This window comes from Balaenoptera ricei, chromosome 9 (assembly GCF_028023285.1).
Source record: "Balaenoptera ricei isolate mBalRic1 chromosome 9, mBalRic1.hap2, whole genome shotgun sequence".
Taxonomy (NCBI): domain Eukaryota; kingdom Metazoa; phylum Chordata; class Mammalia; order Artiodactyla; family Balaenopteridae; genus Balaenoptera; species Balaenoptera ricei.
Genome location: NC_082647.1, coordinates 58,912,652 through 58,935,922, shown reverse-complemented (window position 1 = coordinate 58,935,922; position 23,271 = coordinate 58,912,652). Strand labels below are relative to the sequence as shown.

At 34.8% G+C, this 23,271-nt stretch overlaps 1 protein-coding gene across 2 annotated transcripts in view; it reads right to left on the bottom strand.

Moving 5' to 3' along the window:
- Positions 1-23,271, bottom strand: part of CASD1 (CAS1 domain containing 1) — a 67,954-nt gene that overhangs the window by 39,551 nt on the left and 5,132 nt on the right. The window contains exons 2-5 of one of the 2 annotated variants that reach the window (XM_059933858.1): positions 20,962-21,058; positions 20,290-20,410; positions 4,407-4,451; positions 3,319-3,381 (exon numbers count right to left, since the gene is read on the bottom strand). In XM_059933858.1, the coding sequence (XP_059789841.1) occupies positions 3,319-3,381; positions 4,407-4,451; positions 20,290-20,410; positions 20,962-21,058 (326 nt within the window). The remainder of the gene's footprint in view (positions 1-3,318; positions 3,382-4,406; positions 4,452-20,289; positions 20,411-20,961; positions 21,059-23,271) is intronic. The other variant, XM_059933859.1, reaches the window with a different exon arrangement.

Below are 23,271 nucleotides of genomic sequence, written 5' to 3'. Positions count from 1 at the left end.
CCATGTGCCACAACTACTGAAGCCCAGGCACCTAGAGCCCGTGCTCTGCAACAAGAGAAGCCACCACAATGAGAAGCCTGAGCACCGCAATTAAGGGTAGCCCCCGCTTGCCCCAACTAGAGAAAGCCTGCGCGCAGCAACGAAGACCCAACACAGCCTAAATAAATAAATAAATAAATAAATAAAATTAAAAAAAAAACAACAAAGGCTATAGACTCAGAAAGGTTTATAGCTATTGCTGAGGCCTGGCAGGGACAAAGCCAGAACTTAAGTCTTCTGACTACTGGGTTCAATGCATCTTCCACAACATAGAAGATCTGATAATACAATCATGTGCACAAGAAACAATTAAAAACAAGAAATCAGAAAAAGTCCAACCCATATATAAAAATAGAAATGACAGTCACTGTCTCATTATGAAGGTAAAACATGCTCAGTGGAGAAAACTATGAAAGCAGAGAAAAGTAATAACAAAATTAATCTATTTCTCGTCAGAGATATTCCAGTTTCCAGTCTAGCATGCTCCATCTTACATTGCTACTTCAGTGAAACTTTTTCCTCATCCGTAGGTGGCTCCCTTTCTCACTCTTCACAGTGGTTATCCCAAATCATTTTTCCCTTACACAGGTCCCTCCTGTCCTCCTCCTCACTTTTGGCATAAAGCCTAATTCTCAAACTTCACAAAGAAAACAGAATTCATCTGGCTTGTGTGCTCTTGCCTTCCTTCCTCCATTCTTACAACTTTGTCCATATGCTCACCCAGTCTACCTTCCTCTGACAGGAGAGTAAACAAAATATGTTCCTATTCTGCTTAATGGCTAGTCCATTGCTCTGCGTTTATATCTCCTCCCTTTTTACTTCTGGAGCTATATCCATAAGTTATCTCCTCAGACTCCTGAATTATCCATTTCATCCTTCTCTACTCTTCTTTCTTCCCTCAATCCACAAAATGTTAAATCATCTTTATCCTCAAAAAATGCTCCTTCAATCCTGTCTCACTCTCAAATTCTGCCCGTTCACACTCTTGACCAACAGATTACTTGGAAGAGCATTCCGCTTTCACTATGCTGATTTCTATATCTCTCATTTATGCCTCAACTTATCATGTTTAGATTTTGAATTAACCATCCATTAAAACTGCCCTCAGAGCCCATTAATGAACTCTGAATTGCCAAGTCCTGTAGTTTCATTCTACCCTATATAGTTCCTAAAGTGACACTACTATCCACTTTTTAACTCTTTCCTTCCCTGTGTGTGATATTACAGTTATTCTTCTTCTGCTTTTCCTCTTACCCCTTTTACTACCTCCTCTCATAATCTTTTTTATAGTTCCATTCCTACACTCTCTTATTTAATCTATACTTGCTGCCTATTCAATTATTTCTATTCAAGTCACCTCAAATATCAACTCACTCCATACCAAGACTCCCCAAATCCATCTAAGTAGCTCAGACTTAACGACTACCATTCACCGACAGAATTAAATCTAAGTTGCTGGTTTCCTTAATTACTTATATCTGTCACTCACCTAGAAGCTCTTTGAGGAGAGGAACTCTGTTATGTTAACCAGGGTATCAACAGTGTTTAGCCTGGTGCCTAAAATATGGCAGCTGATTTATAAATATCTGTTGGATAACAGTAGAGTTGTTTAAATTCAACTTTGCTTTTATGCCTGTAAGTATCTGTAAGGCTGTTTCAGTTCATAAGTATATCTTTCTAATCCACTGTTCTTCTAGAAATATTATCTCCTCTGTAAAGCTTTCTTAGATCCTCACTACTCTAAACAACCCTCATTCTAAGTGCCTCTCTCCATGGTGCTTTCATAGTTCTTTGCGCTCAATTCTACTGTTACCCTTCATATTATCATACCTTTATTCATAAGAAAGTCACTATCTACTAGATTGCACATTCCTCAAGGCCTGAGACTGGGGCTAATTCCCAGTCACATTCCTAGTACCTAGAACAAAGCTAGTAATAGTACATACATAATAAAAATACAGAACTTTGTATTCTCAGGATCTAGCAGCTTATTATGGAAATATTAAAAAATAAATACATAAATACATGCATACATATATACTCTTTGATTGAAACCAATGAACTAATCAATCTCAGGTAATTACATGGCCATCTATCCCAATAAGTTGAATCTTTCCTCTCCCCCAATAATCATAAGGAGTTTTACAACAGAATCTAAAGCTCCAAAAACTAGTGTTAGCAAATTATAAGAACAGAAGATCTGAATATGCAATATATCTCCAGGTTAGTAAATAACAAAGGTTTTTTGTGATCTTGCCTGACTTATAAATTATGTTACATTGATGTTTGTTTAACTGTGAATTTCTACTACTTTAATGGATATACTTTCAGGTCCAGCACAAGGTAAAACACATGTTTAAATCATCTGAAATATACTCATAACATTATACTTCTGGACATTTAAAAACACATCAATAAAAACAAAACAAAATTATGTGCGATCCCAATTTTCCAGAAAGTTGAATTCTAGAAGTGGTCTGCATGTTTGTTTTTTGAAAACTTAAACATTTTCTTAAAGAAACAAAGTTAAAAATGTTGACTAGGTTCTCACTGGATCCTACCAAAGTCTATTTGGTTGCCGTACTAAACACTTATTGTGAAAAGAAGCAAAGAAAAATATCACTGCAACACAAGTAATTAAGCAAAACAAGGTCAACAAAATTGAATATTGTTTTACCAATCCCAAATGCAAATACCTCTGGAAAAGAATACAGGTTTAATTAAAGGACTGACAAGGAGCTATATGGAGAGACTATGGAAGTTCTAAAGTGAACTTGTGAGAAGTTAGGGGTTTTCTGAGGTTAACAGCATACTTGCCTTATATCTAATTTATCTCCAAACATTACGAGCCAAAACACATTAGGCTCGACTTTTAGGTCACAAATATAATGATAAAAGGGAAAAAAACAGGATATTAAAAAAAAAAGTTTCCTGAAGTATCAGGACATGAGTTTGAAGAACAAAGTGGACAAATGCTCAAGAGAATGTATATAGTGCTAGAAAGATTATCTGAGTTTGAATTAACCGAGCTACAACAGTAACAAAGTTTTAAATCAGTAAAGTGTGGTATAAGCATAATCACCATAGGGTTAGAATGGTGATAACAGAGGTATTGGATCAAAACTTTGTTCTCTCAGTAAAGTGATAATCAACCCAGCATGGTCGAAATCAAAAAGGTTGGTATAAAGTACAGGAGAATGGGACAGGTGAATATGGGAGAATGAGCTTTCAAAATCTGATTGCTCAAAACCAGCAAGGCCTATATTTTCAAATACAGACCTCAGTCCACACTTTGATACACTGTTTCATAGAACCATTAACCTCTGGATGCCACAGAAAATCCTAAAAGAGAAATGTAAGAAAAGAAGTCAAAGAAAATATTGTATCCACCATTCAAAATAAACTTTAACATATCTCTTATAGAGTACTTAAAAGTAAAACACTACCTTATCTACAATATCTTCATCTCTCATCTCATTTTGGCAAGAATCTCACAATAGTTCTCCTTACGTCCACTTGTTGCTTTTCTCTAAAATATTCCCCACATTTTAGTCAGAGTAATGTTTTAAAATTTTAAATCTGATCTTGCCACATCCCTGCTTAAGTATTCAAGGACGTTCAATCAGTTGCCCTGAGAATAAATTCCAAAGTCCTTAAAATTCCTAAGAAGCTGCAGGATCTGGCCTCTGCCTAGACATTCTGTCTTTTCTCCTGCCATTTCCCCCGTGCTAAGTGTCCTGTTGGTTCTCATTCAGCTCCTGCAATGCTCTATGCGCTCCTTTTTCTCCAGGGCTTTGTTCCAGTTCCTTCTGCCTACAATGTTCATAAATTCTCCCCCTAAGCCTAACTAGCTTGAGGCCTCAGTTAAAACATTATTTCCTCAAGGAGGAAAACTACTTTTAATAATTCCTTGTTCTGTACATTTCTATTGCCCCACTTTTTCCTTTTTGCCATCCTTATCCCATGTTTAATTGCACATAGAAAACTATAATGACTCATCAACTCCATTAGATCTAGGACATTGTTGTCTTGATCCCCATCTGGATTCTCAGTATTAGAAGTCACCTGTGACTGGGAATTCAAGAAATTAATATATGTTCTTTTATGAACTTTGATCCTAAATGCATACTGGTTTCAAATTAACGTACAAGATTATTTTTTTCCTGGATAAAAATTTGAGAGACCAAATTTTCTATGTTATTACACAAAATAGTGCACACATTTATTAAATTATCTTACTCTACTTATCTGCTCTCAATACACTGAAATACATTTAGCATGTTCAAAGCATTAGCTGATCTGCAAATAAATTAACCAATGAATAGTTTCAACATTATAACATTTAGCTTACTGTTATATGAACTTACCACTTTAACTGATGCAGTCTTGTCTTCAAAAGGAATGTTTTCATGCTGCCATAAAAAAGGGGGAGAGACAACAGAGAAATATTAATGTGTAGATTAACTGTATGTAAATAATTCCTCCTTTAGCTGCTTTTGTTGACTCATTTGTACACCATATCCCAATTAACTACATTCAACCTGAAGGGGAAAAGACCTGCATAGACTACCAAAAAATAAGAGATATTCAACTGTTTATCTGTGATCTTCAACATCAAAGATGTAGTTTAAAGATAAAACTCCAACTATGAATAAGCAGGTATGTGAACACGCCTATATAAATTATCTTTTTGCCAAGCTTCCCATGATTCAAATTTAGTCCTAGTATTATTATCTATGGTAGAGACTGATTGCTGCCAATATAATATGGCTAGATGTAATATGGGTCATTTCCAGGCTGAAGTTCCCAGGGCAATTCTAGTCTCTGCCTTAACCTGATACAGAGACTGACGAGGTTGAATGTCCCAAATGGCACAACTAGAAAATAGTAAAAATTTCAATAGCAAAAATCCCTGAATGACTGCATGGAGCAAAGCCCCTTGCCAAACCACTTAGGACAAGCAGTGCTGAGTATTAAGATTGTAGCATGGTTTGTTGCTGCAGCAACATCTAGTCTCTTCTCACCAATATACTAGTACAGGCCCTGTCTAAACAGGAATGGACATATATGACTCTAGGTTATTGTAGATTTCACTTAGAAGGCAGTAAATAAATAGTCCAGTTGTAGAAAAAAATTAAAATCCAGAGACTACAACTTCTTGTAACTAAGTGTTCCATAAAAAGAATAAAAATCCTTTCATAGTTAAATATACAGGATGGAACAGGGGTGGTTAATAAGAAGTTAATTCTCTTCCTAAAACCAAGGTTGAAATGTTTTCATTAATTTACCCAGACAGTATTTGTTTTTATAATGAAATAAAGTTTGCTTTTATCAACAAGTTAAATTTTAAAATTCTTATTAGTCCTGCTTAAGCATCTTTTCCCAAAATGACTTTTTTTAAAAAAAATTTTTATTGGAGTATAGTTGATTTACAATGTTGTGTTAGTTTCAGGTGTACAGCAAAGTGAATCAGTTATACATATACATATATCCATTCTTTTCCCATATAGACCATTACAGAGTATTGAGTAGAGTTCCCTGTGCTATACAGCAGGTTCTTATTAGTTATCTATTTTATATATAGTAGTGTGTATATGTCAATCCCAATCTCCCAATTTATCCCTCCCCACCCTATCCCCTGGTAACCATAAGTTTGTTTTCTATATCCGTGACTCTACTTCTGTCTTGTAAATAAGTTCATTTGTACCCTTTTTCCCCAAAAGGACTCTTGAGGCCATTAATTCAACAGAACTTCAAGGTATGATATATGAAAAGAGTTTTCTTGGTCAAATAAGTCTGGGAAATACTGGGACAGAGAAAATTATATAGGTGTTCTCCTCCTACTCCATCCTAACCTTTAACAAATTCTTACTCAGAGAAATCGTGTGTCATGAAATTTCTTTTTCCTTTTTGCATAGCACAGTTAATTCAATCAATTCAATCTTTGTTTCATTATTTTAATATAACATTTGCTATATACAAAATAATATATCACATATATGTAAGTCACAAGGCATAGTAAAAATAAGCACTTGTGAATCCATGGCACAAATCAGAATATTACCAACACATGGAATGACCTATGTGGCCCTCTCCCTCTCAAATTCCTTGCTTTGCCCAAAAAGAACAACCATCTTGAATTTTATTTTGCTTTCTTTTTTATTATACAGTTTTGTCATATGTATATTCATCCTCAAATGATATACTGTTCTGTTTTGTTGGCTTTCACTCCAACTTTTAATTTTGAAAAATTTCAGACTTATTATAGCAAAGTTAATACCCTTTACCAATGGTTAATATTTTCTACACTAGCTTCACGTGTCTCTACGCACCACATGTATTGGGTGGGCCAAAAGGTTACTTCTGTTTTTTCCGTTATGTGGCTCTAGTAGCACTTAGTTGTCTTTAACTTCATTTGAAACAATTTTGTTAGAATGTATGTGACAGTTATCATATCAGCGTGCATTTAAAAAAAGACATCAAAATTGGTGAATTTTTGTGTAGCCATTTTAATATTGAAGATGGAAGAAAAAAGCGACGTTTTTGGCATGTTATGCTTCATTATTTCAAAAAGCAACTGAAATGCAAAAAAAGATTTGTGCAGCGTATGGAGAAGGTGTTGTGACTGATCAAACATGTCAAAAGTGGTTTGTGAAGTTTCATGCTGGAGATTTCTTGCTGGACGATGCTCCACGGTCAGGTAAACGAGTTGAAGTTGATAGCAATCAAATCAAAACAGTAATTGAGAACAATCAGTGTTATACCACACAGGAGATAGCTGACATACTCAAAATATCCAAATCAAGCTTTGAAAATCATTTGCACCAGCCTGGTTATGTGAATCACTTTGATGTTTAGGTTCTATGTAAGTTAAGAGAAAAAGACCTTTACCATATCTCCGCATGCGATTCTCTACTGAAATGTAATGAAAATGTTCTGTTTTTAAAACAAATTGTGACAGGCGATGAAAAGTGGATACTGTACAACAATGTGGAATGGAAGAGATCGTGGGGCAAGCGAAATGAACCACCACCAACCACACCAAAGGCCGGTCTTCATCCAAAGAAGGTGATGTTGTGTATATGGTGGGATTGGAAGGGAGTTCTCTATGATGAGCTCCTTCGGGAAAACCAAACGATTAATTCCAACAAGTACTGCTCCCAATTAGACCAACTGAAAGTGGCACTTGACGAAAAGCATCCCGAATTAGTCAACAGAAAAATGCATTATCTTCCATCAGGCTAACTAACACAAGATCACGTTTCTTTGATGACCTGGCAAAAACTGTTACAGCTTGGCTAGGAAGTTCTGATTCATCCGCTGTATTCACCAGACATTGCACCTTTGGATTTCCATTTATTTAGGTCTTTACAAATTCTCTTAATGGAAAAAAATTCAATTCCCGAGAAGCCTGTAAAAGGCACCTGGAACAGTTCTTTGCTCAAAAAGATAAAAAGTTTTGGCAAGATGGAATTATGAAGTTGCCTGAAAAATCGCAAAAGGTAGTGGAACAAAAGGGTGAACACATTGTTCAATAACATTCTTGGTGAAAATGAAAAATGTGTCTTTTATTTGTACTTAAAAAACCGAAGGCAGTTTTTGGCCCACTCTATACATAGCTCTTCTCCTTTGCTGAACCATATGAAAGTAAACTGCAGACATAATAACAATTTCACCCTTAAATACTTAAGTACACATCTCCAAAGAATATGTACATTCTCTTACATAACTGCAATACTACAGTCCCACCTAAGAATCTGACATTGATAAAATATTATCTAATTTAATATACAGTGCATGTTCAACTTTCCCTAATTTCCCAATAATGTCTTCTCTATAGTTCTTATATTTTAATCTAGAATTCAATTATATTTTAATCTAGAATTCAATTAAAACCAGGTATTGTGTACCCGATTGGAGACAAGATGGTGGAGAAAAAGGACCTTGAGTCACCTCCTGTCACGAGAACATCAAAATCACAACTAACTGCTGAACAACCATGGATTAAAAAAAGACTGGAACCTACCAGAAAAGATATTCTACATCCAAAAACATAAAGAAGAAACCCAACAAGACAGTAGGAGAGGCACAGTCATGATATAATCAAATTCCATATCCTGGGTGGGTGACCCACATGGAGAATAATTATATCACAGAAGTTCTCCCACAGGAGTGAGAGTTCTGAGCTCCATGTCAGGCCCCCAGCCTGGGGGTCTGGCATCGAGAGGAGGAACCCCCAGAGCATTTAGCTTTGAAGGCCAGTGGGGCTTGACTGCAGTAGCTCCACAGGAATGGGGGAAATAGAGGGCACACATAAGGTCTTGTGAGCACCAGGACCCAGGGCAAAAACAGTGACTTCATAAGAGTCTGGACTGGACCTACCTGCTGGTCTTGGAGGGTCTCCTGGGAGGCTTGGGCAGCTGTGGCTCTCTCTGGGGTCATAAAAGCTGGTGGTGTAATATTGGGGAGTGTTCCTCTACTTGAACTCTTGCTGGAGACAGACATCTTTCTTGGGTAATTAGTATCAAGACTAGGTCCCACCTAACAGCCTGTAGGCTCCAAGACTGGAACACCTCAGGCCAAACAATCAACAGGCTGGGAACACAGCCCCACTCATCAGCAGACAGGCTGCCTAAAGACTTCCTAAGCCCATAGCCACCTCTAGACATGCCCCTTGACATAGCCCTGCCCACCAGAGGGCCAAGACCCAGCTCCATTTACCAGTGGGCAAGCACCAGCCTCTCCCACCAGAATTCTGCACAAGCTTCTAGACCAGATTAACCCACCGTAAGGCAGACACCAGAAGCAAGAAAACTACGATCTGGCAGCCTGTGGAACCAAGTCTGCAAACGCAGGTCAGAACCTACCCTGGGACCAGCTGGTCACTGGACCTTGGGTAATGAGAGGGAAAGTGTACTGCTGGGACACACAGGACATCCCCTATAGGGGGCCACTTCTCCAAGGTCGAGAAACATAACTAAACTTCCACATACATAAAAATACAAATAGAAATTCAGACAGAATGTGATGGCAGAGGAATATGTTCCAGATGAAGGAAAAAGAAAAAAACCCAGAAGAACTAAGTGATGTGGAGACAGGCAATCTACCTGAGAAAGAGTTAAGAGTAATGATTGTAAAGATCATCCAAGAAATCAGGAAAAGCATGGATGCACAGAGCAAGAAGGTACAAGAAGTTTATAGCAACGAGTCAGAAAATATAAAGAGCAACCAAACAGAGATGAGGAATACAGTAATTGAAATGAAAAATACACTAGAAAGAATCAACAACAGAATAAATGAGGCAGAAGAATGGATAATTAGGTAAGTGAGCTGGAAGACAGAGTGCTGGAAATCACTGCTGTGGAAAAGAATAAAGAAAAAAGAATGAAAAAAAACAAGGACAGTTTAAGAGACCTCTGGGACAATGTCTAATGCACCAACAGTCACATGATAGGGGTCCCAGAAGGAGAAGAGAGAGAGAAAGGTCCTGAGAAAATATTTGAAGAGATAATAGCTGAAAATTTCCCTAACATGGGAAAGGAAACAGTCACCCAAGTCCAGGAAGCACAGAGAGTCCCATATAAGATTAACCCAAGGAGGAACATGCCCAGAAACACAGTAATCAAACTGACAGAAATTAAAAACAAAGAGAAAATATTAAAAGCAACAAGGGAAAAGCAACAAATAACATACAAGGGAATCCCCATAAGACTATCGGCTGATTTTTCAGCAGAAACTGTACAGGCCAGAAGGGAATGGCATGATATATTTAAAGTGATGAAAGGGAAACACCTGCAATGAAGAATACTCTACCCAGCATAGCTCTCATTCAGATTTGACAGAGAAATCAAAAACTTTACAGACAAGCAAAAACTAAAAGAATTCAGTACCACACAACCACCTTTACAACAAATGCTAAAGGAATTTCTTTAGATGGAAAGAAAGGCAACAATTAGAAACAATAAAATTATGAAATGGGAAAACTCACCAGTTAAGGCAAACATAGAATAAAGGTAGCAAAACACCCACATGCAAATATAATACCAAAACCAGTAACTGTGAGAGAAGGAAAGTACAAATGCAGGATATTTGAAATGCATTTGAAATTAAGATATCAGCAACTTAAAACAATCATGTATATATATAGACTGCTATCAAAACCTCATGATAACCACAAACCAAAAAACTATAATAGATATACATCCAAAAAAGAAAATAGACCTATAAACACAAATCCAAAACAATGGCAATAAGAACATACATATCGATAATTACCTTAAATGTAAACAGAGTAACTGCTCCAACCAAAAGACACAGACTGGTTGAATGGATACAAAAACAAGACCCGTATATAGGCTGTCTAAAAGAGACCCACTTCAGATCTAGAGACACATACAGAATGAAAGTGAGGGGATGGAAAAAGGTATTCCAAACAAATGGAAATTAAAAGAAAGCTGGAGTAGCAAGACTCATATCAGACAAAATAGACTTTAAAATAAAGAATGTTACAAGAGACAAAGAAGAACACTACAGAATGATCAAGGGATCAATCCAAGAAGAGAAGATAACAATTGTAAATATATATGCACCCAACATAGGAGCACCTCAATATATAAGGCAAATGTTAACAGACATAAAAGGAGAAACTGACAGTAACACAGTAATGGGGGGACTTTAACACCCCATGTACATCAATGGAAAAATCATCCAGACAGAAAATTAATAAGGAAACACAGGCCTTAAATGACACATAGACCATTGGATTTAATTGATATTTATAGAGCATTCCATCTGAAAGCAGAAGAATGCACATTCTTTTCAAGTGAACATGGAACATTCTCCAGGACAGATCACATGCTGGGCCACAAAGCAAGCCTGGGTAAATGTAAGAAAACTGAAGTCATAACAAGCATCTTTTCCAACCACAATGCTATGAGATTAGAAATCAACTAACAAGAAAAAAAGTATAAAAAACACAAACACGTGGGGACTAAACAATATGCTACGAAACAACCAATGGATCAATGAAGAAAACAAAGCGGAAATCAAAAAATACCTAGAGACAAGTGAAAATGAAATCATGACAATCCAAAACCTATGGGATGCAGCAAAAGCTCTTCTAAGAGGGAAGTTTATAGCAATACAAGCTTATCTCAGGAAACAAGAAAGATCTCAAATGAACAACCTAACCTTATACCTAAAGCAACTAGAGAAAGAAGAATAAACAAAACACAAAGTTAGCAGAAGGAAAGAAATCATAAAGATCAGATCAGAAATAAAGGAATTAGAGACGAAGAAAACAATAGAAAAGATCAATGAAACTAAAAGCTGGTTCTTTGAAAAGATAAACAAAATTGATAAATCTTTAGCCAGGCTCATTAAGAAAAAAAGGGAGAGGGCTCAAATCAATAAAATTAGAAATGAAAAAGGATAACTTAACAACGGACACCACAGAAATACAAAGGATCATAAAAGACTACTGAAAGCAACTATACGCCAATAAAATGGACAACCTAGAAGAAATGGACAAATTCTTAGAAAGGTACAATTTCCCAAAGCTGAACCACGAAGAAATGGAAAATATGAACAGACCAATCACAAGCACTGAAACTGAAACTATGACTAAAACTCCCAACAAAATCTAGGACCAGATGGCTTCACAGGTGAATTCTATCAAACATTTAGAGAGGAGTTAACACCTATTCTTCTGCACCTCTTCCAAAAATTGCAGAGGAAGGAACACTCCCAAAATCATTCTATGAGACCACGATCACCCTGACACCAAAACCAGACAAAGATACCACAAAAAAAGAAAATTACAGGCCAATATCACTGATGAACATAGATGCAAAAATACTTAACAAAATGCTAGCGAACTGAATCCAACAATACATTAAAAGGATCATACACCATGATAAAGTGATATTTATCCCAGGGATGCAAGGACTGTCCAATATCCACAAATCAATCAGTGTGATATACCACATCAACAAATTTAGGAATAAAAACCACATGATCATCTCAATAGATGCAGAAAAAGCTTTTGATAAAATCCAACACCCATTTATGATAAAAACTCTCCCGAAAGTAGGCACAGACAGAACCTACCTCAACATAATAAAGGCCTTATATGACAAACGCACAGCTAACATCATACTCAATGGTGAAAAGCTGAAAGCATTTCCTCTAAGATCAGCAAACAAGACAAGGATGTCCACTCTTGCCACTTTTATTCAACATAGTTCTGGAAGTCCTAGCCATGGCAATCGGAGAAGAAAAAGAAATAAAAGGGATCCAAATTTTTAAAAAAAGCAGTAAAACTGACACTGTTTGCAAATGATGTGATACTACACATAGAAAATCCTAAAGATGCTACCAGAAAACTACTAGAGCTCATCCATGAATTTGGTAAAGTTGCAGGATACAAAATTAATACACAGAAATCTCTTGCATTCCTATGCACTAACAACAAAAGATCTGAAAGAGAAATTATGGAAACAATCCCATTTACCATCACATCAGAAAGAATAAACCTACCTAAGGAGGCAAAAGATCTGTACTTCGAAAACTGTAAGACACTGATGAAAGAAATCGAAGATGACACAAACAGATGGAAAGATATATTGTACCATGTTCTTGGATAGGAAGAACCAACATCTTCAAAATGACTATAATACCCAAGGTAATCTACAGATTCAATGCAACCCCTATGAAATTACCAATGGCATTTTTTGCAGATCTAGAACAAAAAAATCTTAAAATTTGAATGGAAATACAAAAGACCCCGAATAGCCAAAGCAATCTTGAGAAAGAAAAATGGAGCGGGAGGAATCAGGCTCCCTGACTTCAGACTATACAACAAAACTACAGTTATCAAAACAGCATGGTACTGCCACAAAACAGAAACACAGATCAATGGAACAGGCTGGAAAGCCCAGAAATAAATGCAGCATCCATGGTCAATTAATCTACGACAAAGGAGGCAAGGATATATGATGGAAAAAAGACAGTCTCTTCAGTAAGTGCTGCTGGGAAAACTGGACAGCCACATGTTAAAGAATGAAATTAGAACATTCTCTAACACCAAACACAAAAGTAAACTTAAAATGGATTAAAGAACTATAAATGTAAGACCAAATACTAATAGCTCTTAGAGGAAAACATAGGCAGAACACTCTTTGACATAAAATGCAGCAATATCTTTTGGATTCACCTCCTAGAGTAATGAAAACAAAAATAAACAAATGGGACCTAATTAAACTTAAAAGCTTTTGCACTGCAAAGGAAGCCATAAACAAAATAAAAAGACAACACACAGAATGGGAGAAAATATTTGCAAATGATGCAACGGACAAGGAATTAACCTCCAAAATATACAAACAGCTCATGCACCTCAATATAAAAAAAAAAAAAACCAATCAAAAAATGGGCAGAAGATCTAAACAGACATTTCTCCAAAGATATACGGATGGCCAAAAAGCACATGAAAAGATGCTCAACATTGCTAATTGTTAGAGAAGTGCAAATCAAAACTACAATGAGGTATCACCTCACACCAGTCAGAATGGCCATCATCAAAAAGTTTACAAACAATAAATGCTGGAGAACGTGTGGAGAAAACGGAACCCTCTTATACTGTTGGTGGGAATGTAATTTGGTATAGCCACTATGCAGGTTCCTTAACAAACTAAAAATAGAGGTACCATATGATCCAGCAATCCCACTCCTGGGCATATATCCAGAGAAAACCATAATTTGTAAAGATACATGCACCCAGTGTTCACTGTAGCACTATTTACAATAGCCAAGACATGGAAGCAACCTAAATGTCCACTGACAAAGCAGTAGATAAAGAAGGTTGGTACATATATTCAATGGAATATTACTCAGCCATAAAAAAGAATGAAATAATGCCATTTGCAGCAACATGGATGGACCTTGAGATTAGTATTCTAAGTGATGTGAACCAAAGACAAATATCATATGATATCACTTATATGTGGAATTAAAAAAGTGATACAAATGAACTTATATACAAAACAGAAATAGACCCACAGGCATAGAAAACAGACTTAATGTTACCAAAGGAAAAGTGGGGGGAGGGATAAATTAGGAGTTTGGGATTAACATATACACAGTATTATAAAATAGATAACCAACAAGAACCTACTGTATAGCACAGAGAACTATACTCAGTATTTTTTAATAACCTGTAATGGAAAAGAATTCTGAAAAAGAATATATATATATACTCACTTTGCTATACACCTGAAACTTACACAACATTGTTAATCAACTATACTTCAATAAAAAAAAGAAAAAACAACAGGTATTGCATTTAGTTGTCATGTCTCTAGTTTCGTTTTATATATCAATTTATTTTATCAATACACATCAAATATTATATTCATTATTTTTTTAGAATCTAGGTTAATTGATACAATGCACCAAATCTAGATTATAAACAGCACCGATAGTTACCTTCTTGAACATCTCTTTACATGAGTCACTTTCTGTAATAGTTCTAAATGTTCATAGACTATACAAATGTTCACCCTCACATAATAATGCAAATTATTTTTTGAAGTGTTTGTAACAATGTACCCTCACCAGTGGTTTGAGACACAGCCTCTCTAATACATTGTTAGAGTTCATATTTTTTGCCATTGTCAAACTTAATTTTGGCACTAAAGTAGGTACAAAATGCTATCTCACTATGGTCTTAATTTGCATTTCCCTAATTACTAATGAGGTTAAACACCTTTTAGATTTACACTGGGATTTATGTTTCCTCTTCTGTGAAATGCCTGATCATGCCTTTCCTCTTTTTATTCTACTGAGTTGTCTTTTTTATTAATTGGTTCCTTTTATCTCTTGGATATATGCAACAAATATCATCTCCCAGTTTATAGTTGTCTTTTTTCTTTAAGGTATCTTTTGATGAACACGTAATCTTAATCCTAAAGAATGTGAATTTATTCATCTTTTATTTTATGGTTAGCATTTTTTGTTTCTTACGTACGAAACTTATCCCTACCTGAGGTACCAAAGATATTCTATATTTTTTTCTAAAGGTTTCAAAGTTTTGACTTTCACATTTAAGTCTAAATTCATCTAGAAATAATTATACTTGATGGTGTGAGGTAAGGGTCCAATTTCACTTTTTTCCGTTATATAACCAATTGACAGCATCATTAATTGAAAGACTTTCCTATCCCTACGGATCTTCAACGGCATATCTGTTAGGTTTTTTTTGTATATGATTGTGTCTATTTTAGAGTTGTATATTCTGCTCCATTGGTTTCTTTGTTTAGCTCTCCCAATACCACATTTTCTTAATTAAAAGATGTCTAGTTAAAATAGGTCTTGATATTGGAGAAGTCCTTTCTACCTTGTTCTTTAGATCTCTTGCAGTTATTTTTGGTCCACTGCCCTCCATATAAAATTTGGAATGAACTGGTAAAGTTCTACAACAAATCCTGTTAGAATTGTTTGAACCTATAGATTAATTTGAGAATAACTGACATGTTTACAATATTGAGTCTTCCCATTCCAGAATACAGTACATACCTTCCATTTAATTATATTTAAATTGCCTTTTAATAAAATTTCATGTGTTTTCTGCATATACAACTTCCTTAGTTACTATGTTTATTCCTATGTACTATGTGCTTTTTGTTATTATTGCACACAGTATATTTTAAATAACATTTTTGAACTCTATATTCCTGACAAGTAGATATGCAATTAATTTTTAACAGCTTTATTGAATTACAATTAATTTTCATATATTTACCTTATATAATCAGCTATATTATTAAAATTTTTATTACATCTAGTAAATTTTCTATAGATTCTTTGGGATTTTCTGTGTAGATAACTGTATTATAAAATATCAAGTTTATTTCTTTCCAATCCTTGTATCTTTAAATTATCTTTCTTTGGCTAAGGATCTCTAATACAATATTGAATAGAAGCAGCAATAATGGACTTCCTTGTTTTCTTCCTGAGTTTAATGGAAATGTGTCTAGCATTTTACCATTGGAACATTTACTGCAGGATTCTAGAATTTTTATCAGAATAAGTTAGAATACAAAGGAACTTACCTAACAGAGAGAGAATGATACCAATTCTCTGATATTGTCAGGACTTGGTTAGTGGCCCAATATGTGATCAAAAAAAGATTTCATGTATGCTTTGAAAAAATATATTCTCTGATATCTTAGTGTATGCTTTAAGTACTGAACTATAAGTTCGTAAAATCAGCATGTTAACAGTCTACTCTATGTTTACTTATTTGCTTGCACTATTATTAATTGCATGAGCAGTGAGTAATTCTCCCACTGTGGCAGAGAATCTGTCAACTTCTCACTGTAATCATGTTAACTTTTGCTTTATATATTTTAGGGCTAATTTATTAAATGCCTACCATTCAAAATCTTCCTAGTGATTTGAATCTTTTGTCACTAAAAAGTATCCCCAATAATGCTTTTTGCCTCTTAATCTATTTTGTCTTATATTAATACAACTTATCTTTTTTAATAAATATTTGTCTGATAAATCTCTTCTCATTTTAAATTAAATCCTTCCTATGTCCTTTTGTTTTAGGTATCTTTCTAAGCAGCAGAAAATTCTTTTTAAAATCAATCTGAAAATCTGTGTTTAGCTGACAAGTTTAGACTACTTGCATTTATTTTGATTATAAATGTTTCTATTATCTTACTTTTTGATTTCTAGCTCCCTAACACATACACATATTTTTATATACATATGAAATGTAAACACTGATTTTTACATGTACATATAAATGTTCATATATATATAGATATATGTATATGTGTGTGTGTATCGGAGTATATATATGCACGTGTGCATGTGTATGTACACGTGTGCATTATATTTGGTATTAGATGAGTTTGGTTTTAATTTTTTTCTTCTTCTGGTTTGGAATTACCCATTTTAATTCTATCCTTTTAGTCCTTGCCCTTGGACTAAAGGGCATCATTAACTTAAGTTCTAAAGTAAGATAATACCTGGGGACTTCCCTGGTGGTCCAGTGGTAAAGAATCCGCCTTCCAATGCAGGGGATGCGGGTTGGATCCCTGGTCAGGGAACTAAGATCCCACATGCCACAGGGCAACTAAGCCTGCGTGCCACAACTACTGAGCCCATGCGCTCTGGAGCCCGTGCGCCACAACTAGAGAGAAGCCCGCATGCCACAACTAGAGAGAAGCCCATGTGTTGCAAGGAAGAGCCCGTGCACAACAAAAAAAGATCCCGCATGCCGCAATGAAGATCCCACACGCCACAACGAAGACCTGATGCAGCCAAAAATAAAAATAAATAAATAAATAAAAATAAATAAACATTAAAGTGTATTGTGTAGTTTGTTGATGAATTAAAAAAAAACGATAATACCTTAAAGAGTAAAGAGGACATTAGAACACTAATTGTGGTCATCTCTCTCTCATTTATATGCTATTGTACTGTCTTTTTGTAAAGTGTAAAAAGACATTATTATTTTACAGACACTGTTTAGATTTATATACAAGTTTACTATTTTCTTTAACCATTGTTTCAGATCATTTTTTTTTCTGAATTATTTCTCTGCTTCTTGAAGTTTATTCTTTAGAAAACCCTTTAATATAAGTTTAATGTGGCAGTAAACCCTCATAGTTTTTGTTTATCTGAAAAATGTCCTATATTTCAAGAACAGAGGAATCTGTACGCTAGGGATACAATTCTAGGTTGAAACTTACTTTCTATCAGAACTTTAAAGTTATTAGTCTACTGTCCTCTGGCTCCCAATATTACTATTGAGAAATATGCTGGCTCAAAGCTTAGTTTTCTACATATAGGGTATTGCAGCCACTGGCATCTATCTTTAGGGCAACCTGAATCTCTATTGCACGCCTACTGTTATTGTTCCCATCTCTGGTTTTGCCTCACAGTTTGTTCCTTTTTGGGGGTGTGTCTCCCATTTCAAAGTTTAGAAATACATCAACAAGTATTTTTTTAATCTAGGATCTAGTTGGTTTGAAGTGGAAGAGGCCCCCAGAGTATCTACCTTGCCCTCTGGCTGGAAGTAACACAAACAGGTTTCTTTACAGCAAGACTTCTCAAGTTTTTAATATCCTAGCCTAAATTAAAACCATCTAAGAGGGGGATATGATATCTGGCTCTGCCCAAACTTATTTGACCAGAGCTTCGTACAGAACTAGTCTTCCACAAAATATAATTTGAAAAAAAAGAATCCTGCTCTAAAGCTTCCTTTTTAAAAAATTTGCCCCAATACAGAAAAGAAATAAATTCAAAAAAATATTATCTTCAATACTCCTAATTCCACCTAAAGAATCCCATTACCAAGGCTAAAAAAAAAAAAAAAAAAAAAATTAATCAACTTCACAACATGCCAGGCACAAGAAATGTATTCAAAAATAATGATGATACACAATCTCTGTCCTCAAGGTGTTCAGAGACAAGAGAATAAGTAAAATACAATTTGGCAAATGTTCCACTAGCAGTTTAATCTAAATAGTTTCACAATAACTGTCTCTTTAAGACTGTGACAAACTGTCTTTGTTTCTTTTTAAAATGCATATAAAATAAAATGTATCTTGTCTGATAATTGTGGGATAACTAGGAACCTCTAGAAAATAAAAATTGGAAACCTAGAGCTCAGAAACAATGTACCATATTGTACCTACTTTTGGCAATAGACTAAACCATTACAGATTTTTTTCAACTGTTGCCAAATACATTATTCCAATTTTCAAGAGTCACACTATTCTAGGCCTAGAAATACTAAAAATGTTTTTTTAATCAGACATCTGTTTTTTAAATGTTTACTAAGTTTTTTACTTTAAACTGTAAGAATCTCAGGTCATTAAATACTTTGAACTCTTCTGTATAATTTTGAATGTATAAATATAATTTATAGATACCAAATAAAATGAGAGGTTGACTTTGTTATTTTCTATTATTCAGCTTTAAAATCTATACTAGCTTTTCCTGGTAGACAAAATCTCTACTAGCCTATGGCCTCTTCTCACAAGGAGTAGTTCCTAAAGACTTAGTATCCATTACCATCATCACTGTGAAACTAGCTACTTAAGCTGTTAAGTCCCTGATTTTTCAACTCCTTGCCGCTGGGCAAGTTGATGTGTACAGGGAGATTTTCATCATAAATTCATGAGCTATTACCCCTACAATTCTGAACTTTTTGTACTTTTACTTTTTTCTTCTTGCCATTACCCACTCCCAACCACATGCAACTGAAGGCAGGGACTAGAACCTTAGATCACTTAAAAATGTACAAACAGAAGATACTGTTTTATGAGATAATTCCCCCCAAATTAACTAATTAACTTGATTAATTAACAGAAAGATGTTCATCCTTGTTAGCTTTTAAAAAAAGACACATTTTTAAAATGAGAAATTAAAAAGAGCAGAAATTTGTTACACTGTCATTTTAACTATATAGCATGAATGCCTAGTGCCAGAAAGGTTACAGAAAATTAGGTCCCAATGTGCATTGCTACTTACAGTATAGATTGAAACAGTTTAACAATATAATCAATAATTTTAAAAGTATTTATATTCTTCAACCTAGTATTTGCATTGTAAAGATTCCATCCTAAGGAAATAATTTAAAAAGCAAAGTTTTCACACAAAAATGTAATAAAAATGTCCTTTTTTAAATTGTAAAATAAAAAACATTAGAAAACTACAAAAAGTCAAGAAAAGGGAAGATTATATAAAATCACATTATATCCATTCAATAATATGTTGCCATTATGAAGATGCGTACATTGATTGTATAATATGGTAAATTGTGATAAGTGGTGGGGATAGAAGCAAGATATAAAATTGCACATGCTAAACTATTACAATTTTGTTTTCAAAAAAGAGTCTGAAAAGAAATATGTCAAAATATTAAAAGGAGGATAAGGCATATTTCTTCTTTGTTCTTTCTAAAATTTTTAAAAATGTTTTCCATGGAAAGAATTTTAATATTTCTGAAAACGAAAAGTTTAAGTCAATAAAAAGCTTGCCAATACTTTACCCACCACTTCTTTTTCTTATGTTCGCATTATGGCAAATTGTCCCTGTTTTCCCCCTCCACCTTTCCCAAAACCAAAGTAAAATTTTATAGTTCCTTTTGTTAATGTGAAAGGGCACATTCCTCCTATTAACTATTCAACTAACTTCTAAAACAATACGCTAATGAAATGAATAGACAAAATTTACCTTATTTCCTTCTTCTTTAAATTGGGGATTAACTATTTTTACAAAAGAATAAAACAATTGACGAATTCTGGAATCTCCAATAAATGCAATATGTTTATCTACAAGGCAGTTCTTCGCTTCACTGAAATCAACAAAGACATCAATTAGAATAAGGAATATCGGCATACTGGCACTTTTCAAAGCACATCATTTGTGAAGAAAGTAGTACAGCATTATTACATACACAGTTATGTTGCTTTAGAAATAGGTGGCCAGGTTTGTTCAACCTACCAGTCCGTGTATGATCGACTAACTCTCAATAATAACAGCCCTCATCCTAATAAGTGTTTCAGATGTACTCTAACCATAGTAAGTGCTTTATATCCGTTGTCTCAGAATAACTCCATGAGGTAGCTATCCAAGTCCCAAAGCAAGAGTCCTTCATTCACGGGCTATTGCCCTGGGCCTGGTTATCGCTCACCTGAGATAAAGCAGATTGGTCCAAAGCCTTCCCTAATGCTTTAGAGCGAGAATATTCCTTTGGACTCACTCCCAACTCCTACCTTGTCAGCAATTCTCTACCATCACATAGAGAAGTACCATCTATCACTTTCCCTGATTCACCAACACTTTTCTACCAGATATTAAGACCCATCTTAGAAAAGAAAACAAACAACAAAATGAAGAAACTACCTGGTTTTGTACTTATGCATCATACAGCTGTGAGGTTGCCAAACTTTCTCTCCAAGAAATCTGCCACTTGAGAGAAGGTATTCACATGAATCATTTCCTATAGTAATTAAACACAATAATGTTGTAAACAATAGTTAAATTCTTGTATGTTGGTTATTTGATCCCATTTAAGCCTTTGAGATGAGGGGGTACAGAGTTTTCTATACTTCACTATACCTTCTAGGTACATATCACTCACCCATGAGAAGCAAATATTAATATATTAATATTCAAGAGGATAAGAGCCACTAATGACAGATACTTTACCTAGAAAATACTTCATCCCCAATGCTACGTTCACTGCTTTGGTAGTTCCTTCTGCTTCAGGTTTTCCTTCCAAGGACATCACCTTGCCTCAAACTAGCCTTTATATCTGTTTATCACTCCTACTTCTAGTTGGGAAAGAAAAGTTTAAGGGATAAAAGAGAAGACTTTGGAAGTGACTTCCCATTCGACTATTATAGTACTCAGTGCATCAGCATACCTGGAAACCTAGTAAATACTGAAGTATTTTATAAATCTACTCCCTAATTTTCACAGCTTCCCTGGAAGTGGGGTATCCCTATTTTGTAAATGTGCAAAGGAAGACTTATGCAAGAACTTCTGAAAAAGCTTAATAAAATTTCATCCTTTTGCAATCTCACAAAGATAAGACTTAAAACTATGTTAGTCAAATGGTGGCTGAAGATACACATGATCAGTATCAGTAACAAATGCTGTTGTTAATATTTAGCCCCTCCACTTCTCTCGATTGTCTCCTGCCTCCGTTAGGATGACCAGCCAACTCCTCCCAGTGTCGTTGGGACTGCCACAGTTTTAAACAGAAAATTCCACATCTGCAAAACCCCTCAGTCCTGTGTAAACTGGGACAGATGGTTACCCTGCTTCCTTTGGCCATTTTACCGTACATTAGCTTAATGTACATGGTCAATGTACGTGGTTAAAAAGGGGATTGGAGACATTAAAAAAGTTCAAATATGTCAAATGGATGAGGGAAAAACGAAATGTGTACATTAACTGTGGGGTTATGATAAAATACATGTGTTTTTAAATTTGATCTCTAGTTCTTTATTAACAGTCAACAGCGATCTCTATTTGTTTTACAAATAGTTAAGGTCAGGATAGGGCATCTGGTAAAAAGAATACTACAGAACAAAATAGTGGGGATAGGGAAGACCCAAAGATTTTTAAAGTAGAAGAACACATCTCTTTTCTCAATCCAGTTATCCATTTATCTGGTCAACATACAGATAACGGTGATACAAATACAAGACATGTATGCATAAATAATGAAAGTGTTGATACCACAGTGTCATAAATTCTAAAACGGAACAGGAAGGAAAAGTGAAAATACTGCATTATTCTGTTGGTGAAAAACTGGATAAGGAAAGTAGAATACCAATTATTACATTTTTGCAGTTACATATGTAGCCTGAGCAGTTTTTTCTGTATTTGAAAGATTTTTTAATAACATCTAAGGAAACTATAAATAATCAGTTCTTAATTCTTTCCAATTATTTAAAACTAATTCTAGTTCTAAAAAATTACGCTATATAAACAATCAAGGAGTAAAAAAAAAAGGACTAAAGGAACACACAATTATTTCCTAAAAACTGCACTCCTGCTGCATTCTTTTATAATGGCCATATAGTAAAATCCTATTAAAAATCTAGTAAATGTTTAAAATTAGGATGAAAATTCCATATTTATAGCACTTCTACCTCTTTAAATACATCTATTAAACCAAGTGAAAAGTTAGTAACCCACCTATTTTCTAAAAAAGTTATAAGAAGTTGTAAATAACTGGTATTAATTCTGTGAAGTTTTTCTTCCTTTTCTTTCTTCTTTATCCCTTCCTTTTTTTTGTTGTTGTTGTTGTTGTTACTTGATTTTTGTTTTTTAATAGAAGCCTAAACAGGAACACACCTTGATCAGTCTTCAGTGTGTGGGACTATGCTCTTTGTTAACCATGTCTATGGGTTATCAATATGATTTTGTGGAGACTGAAGTACCATACCAACGTCTTAAAATAACCAATTTTCTCCACCAGAAAATGTGTTTTAAAATGCCAAACTCTTCCTCCTCTCTTCAATATTACTACTCAGACATTATTTTTCAGTAGTTCAGCTAGTAGAAAACAAAAAAACTCTAATCTCAAGAACCCACATTAGAAAAACCTCATAGCAAAACAGATTTGAAGTTGTCACTAACCAAAAGACACTATAAACACAGCATTGTAGAGACTACTGGTCTTTCCAGGGAAGAAATTCT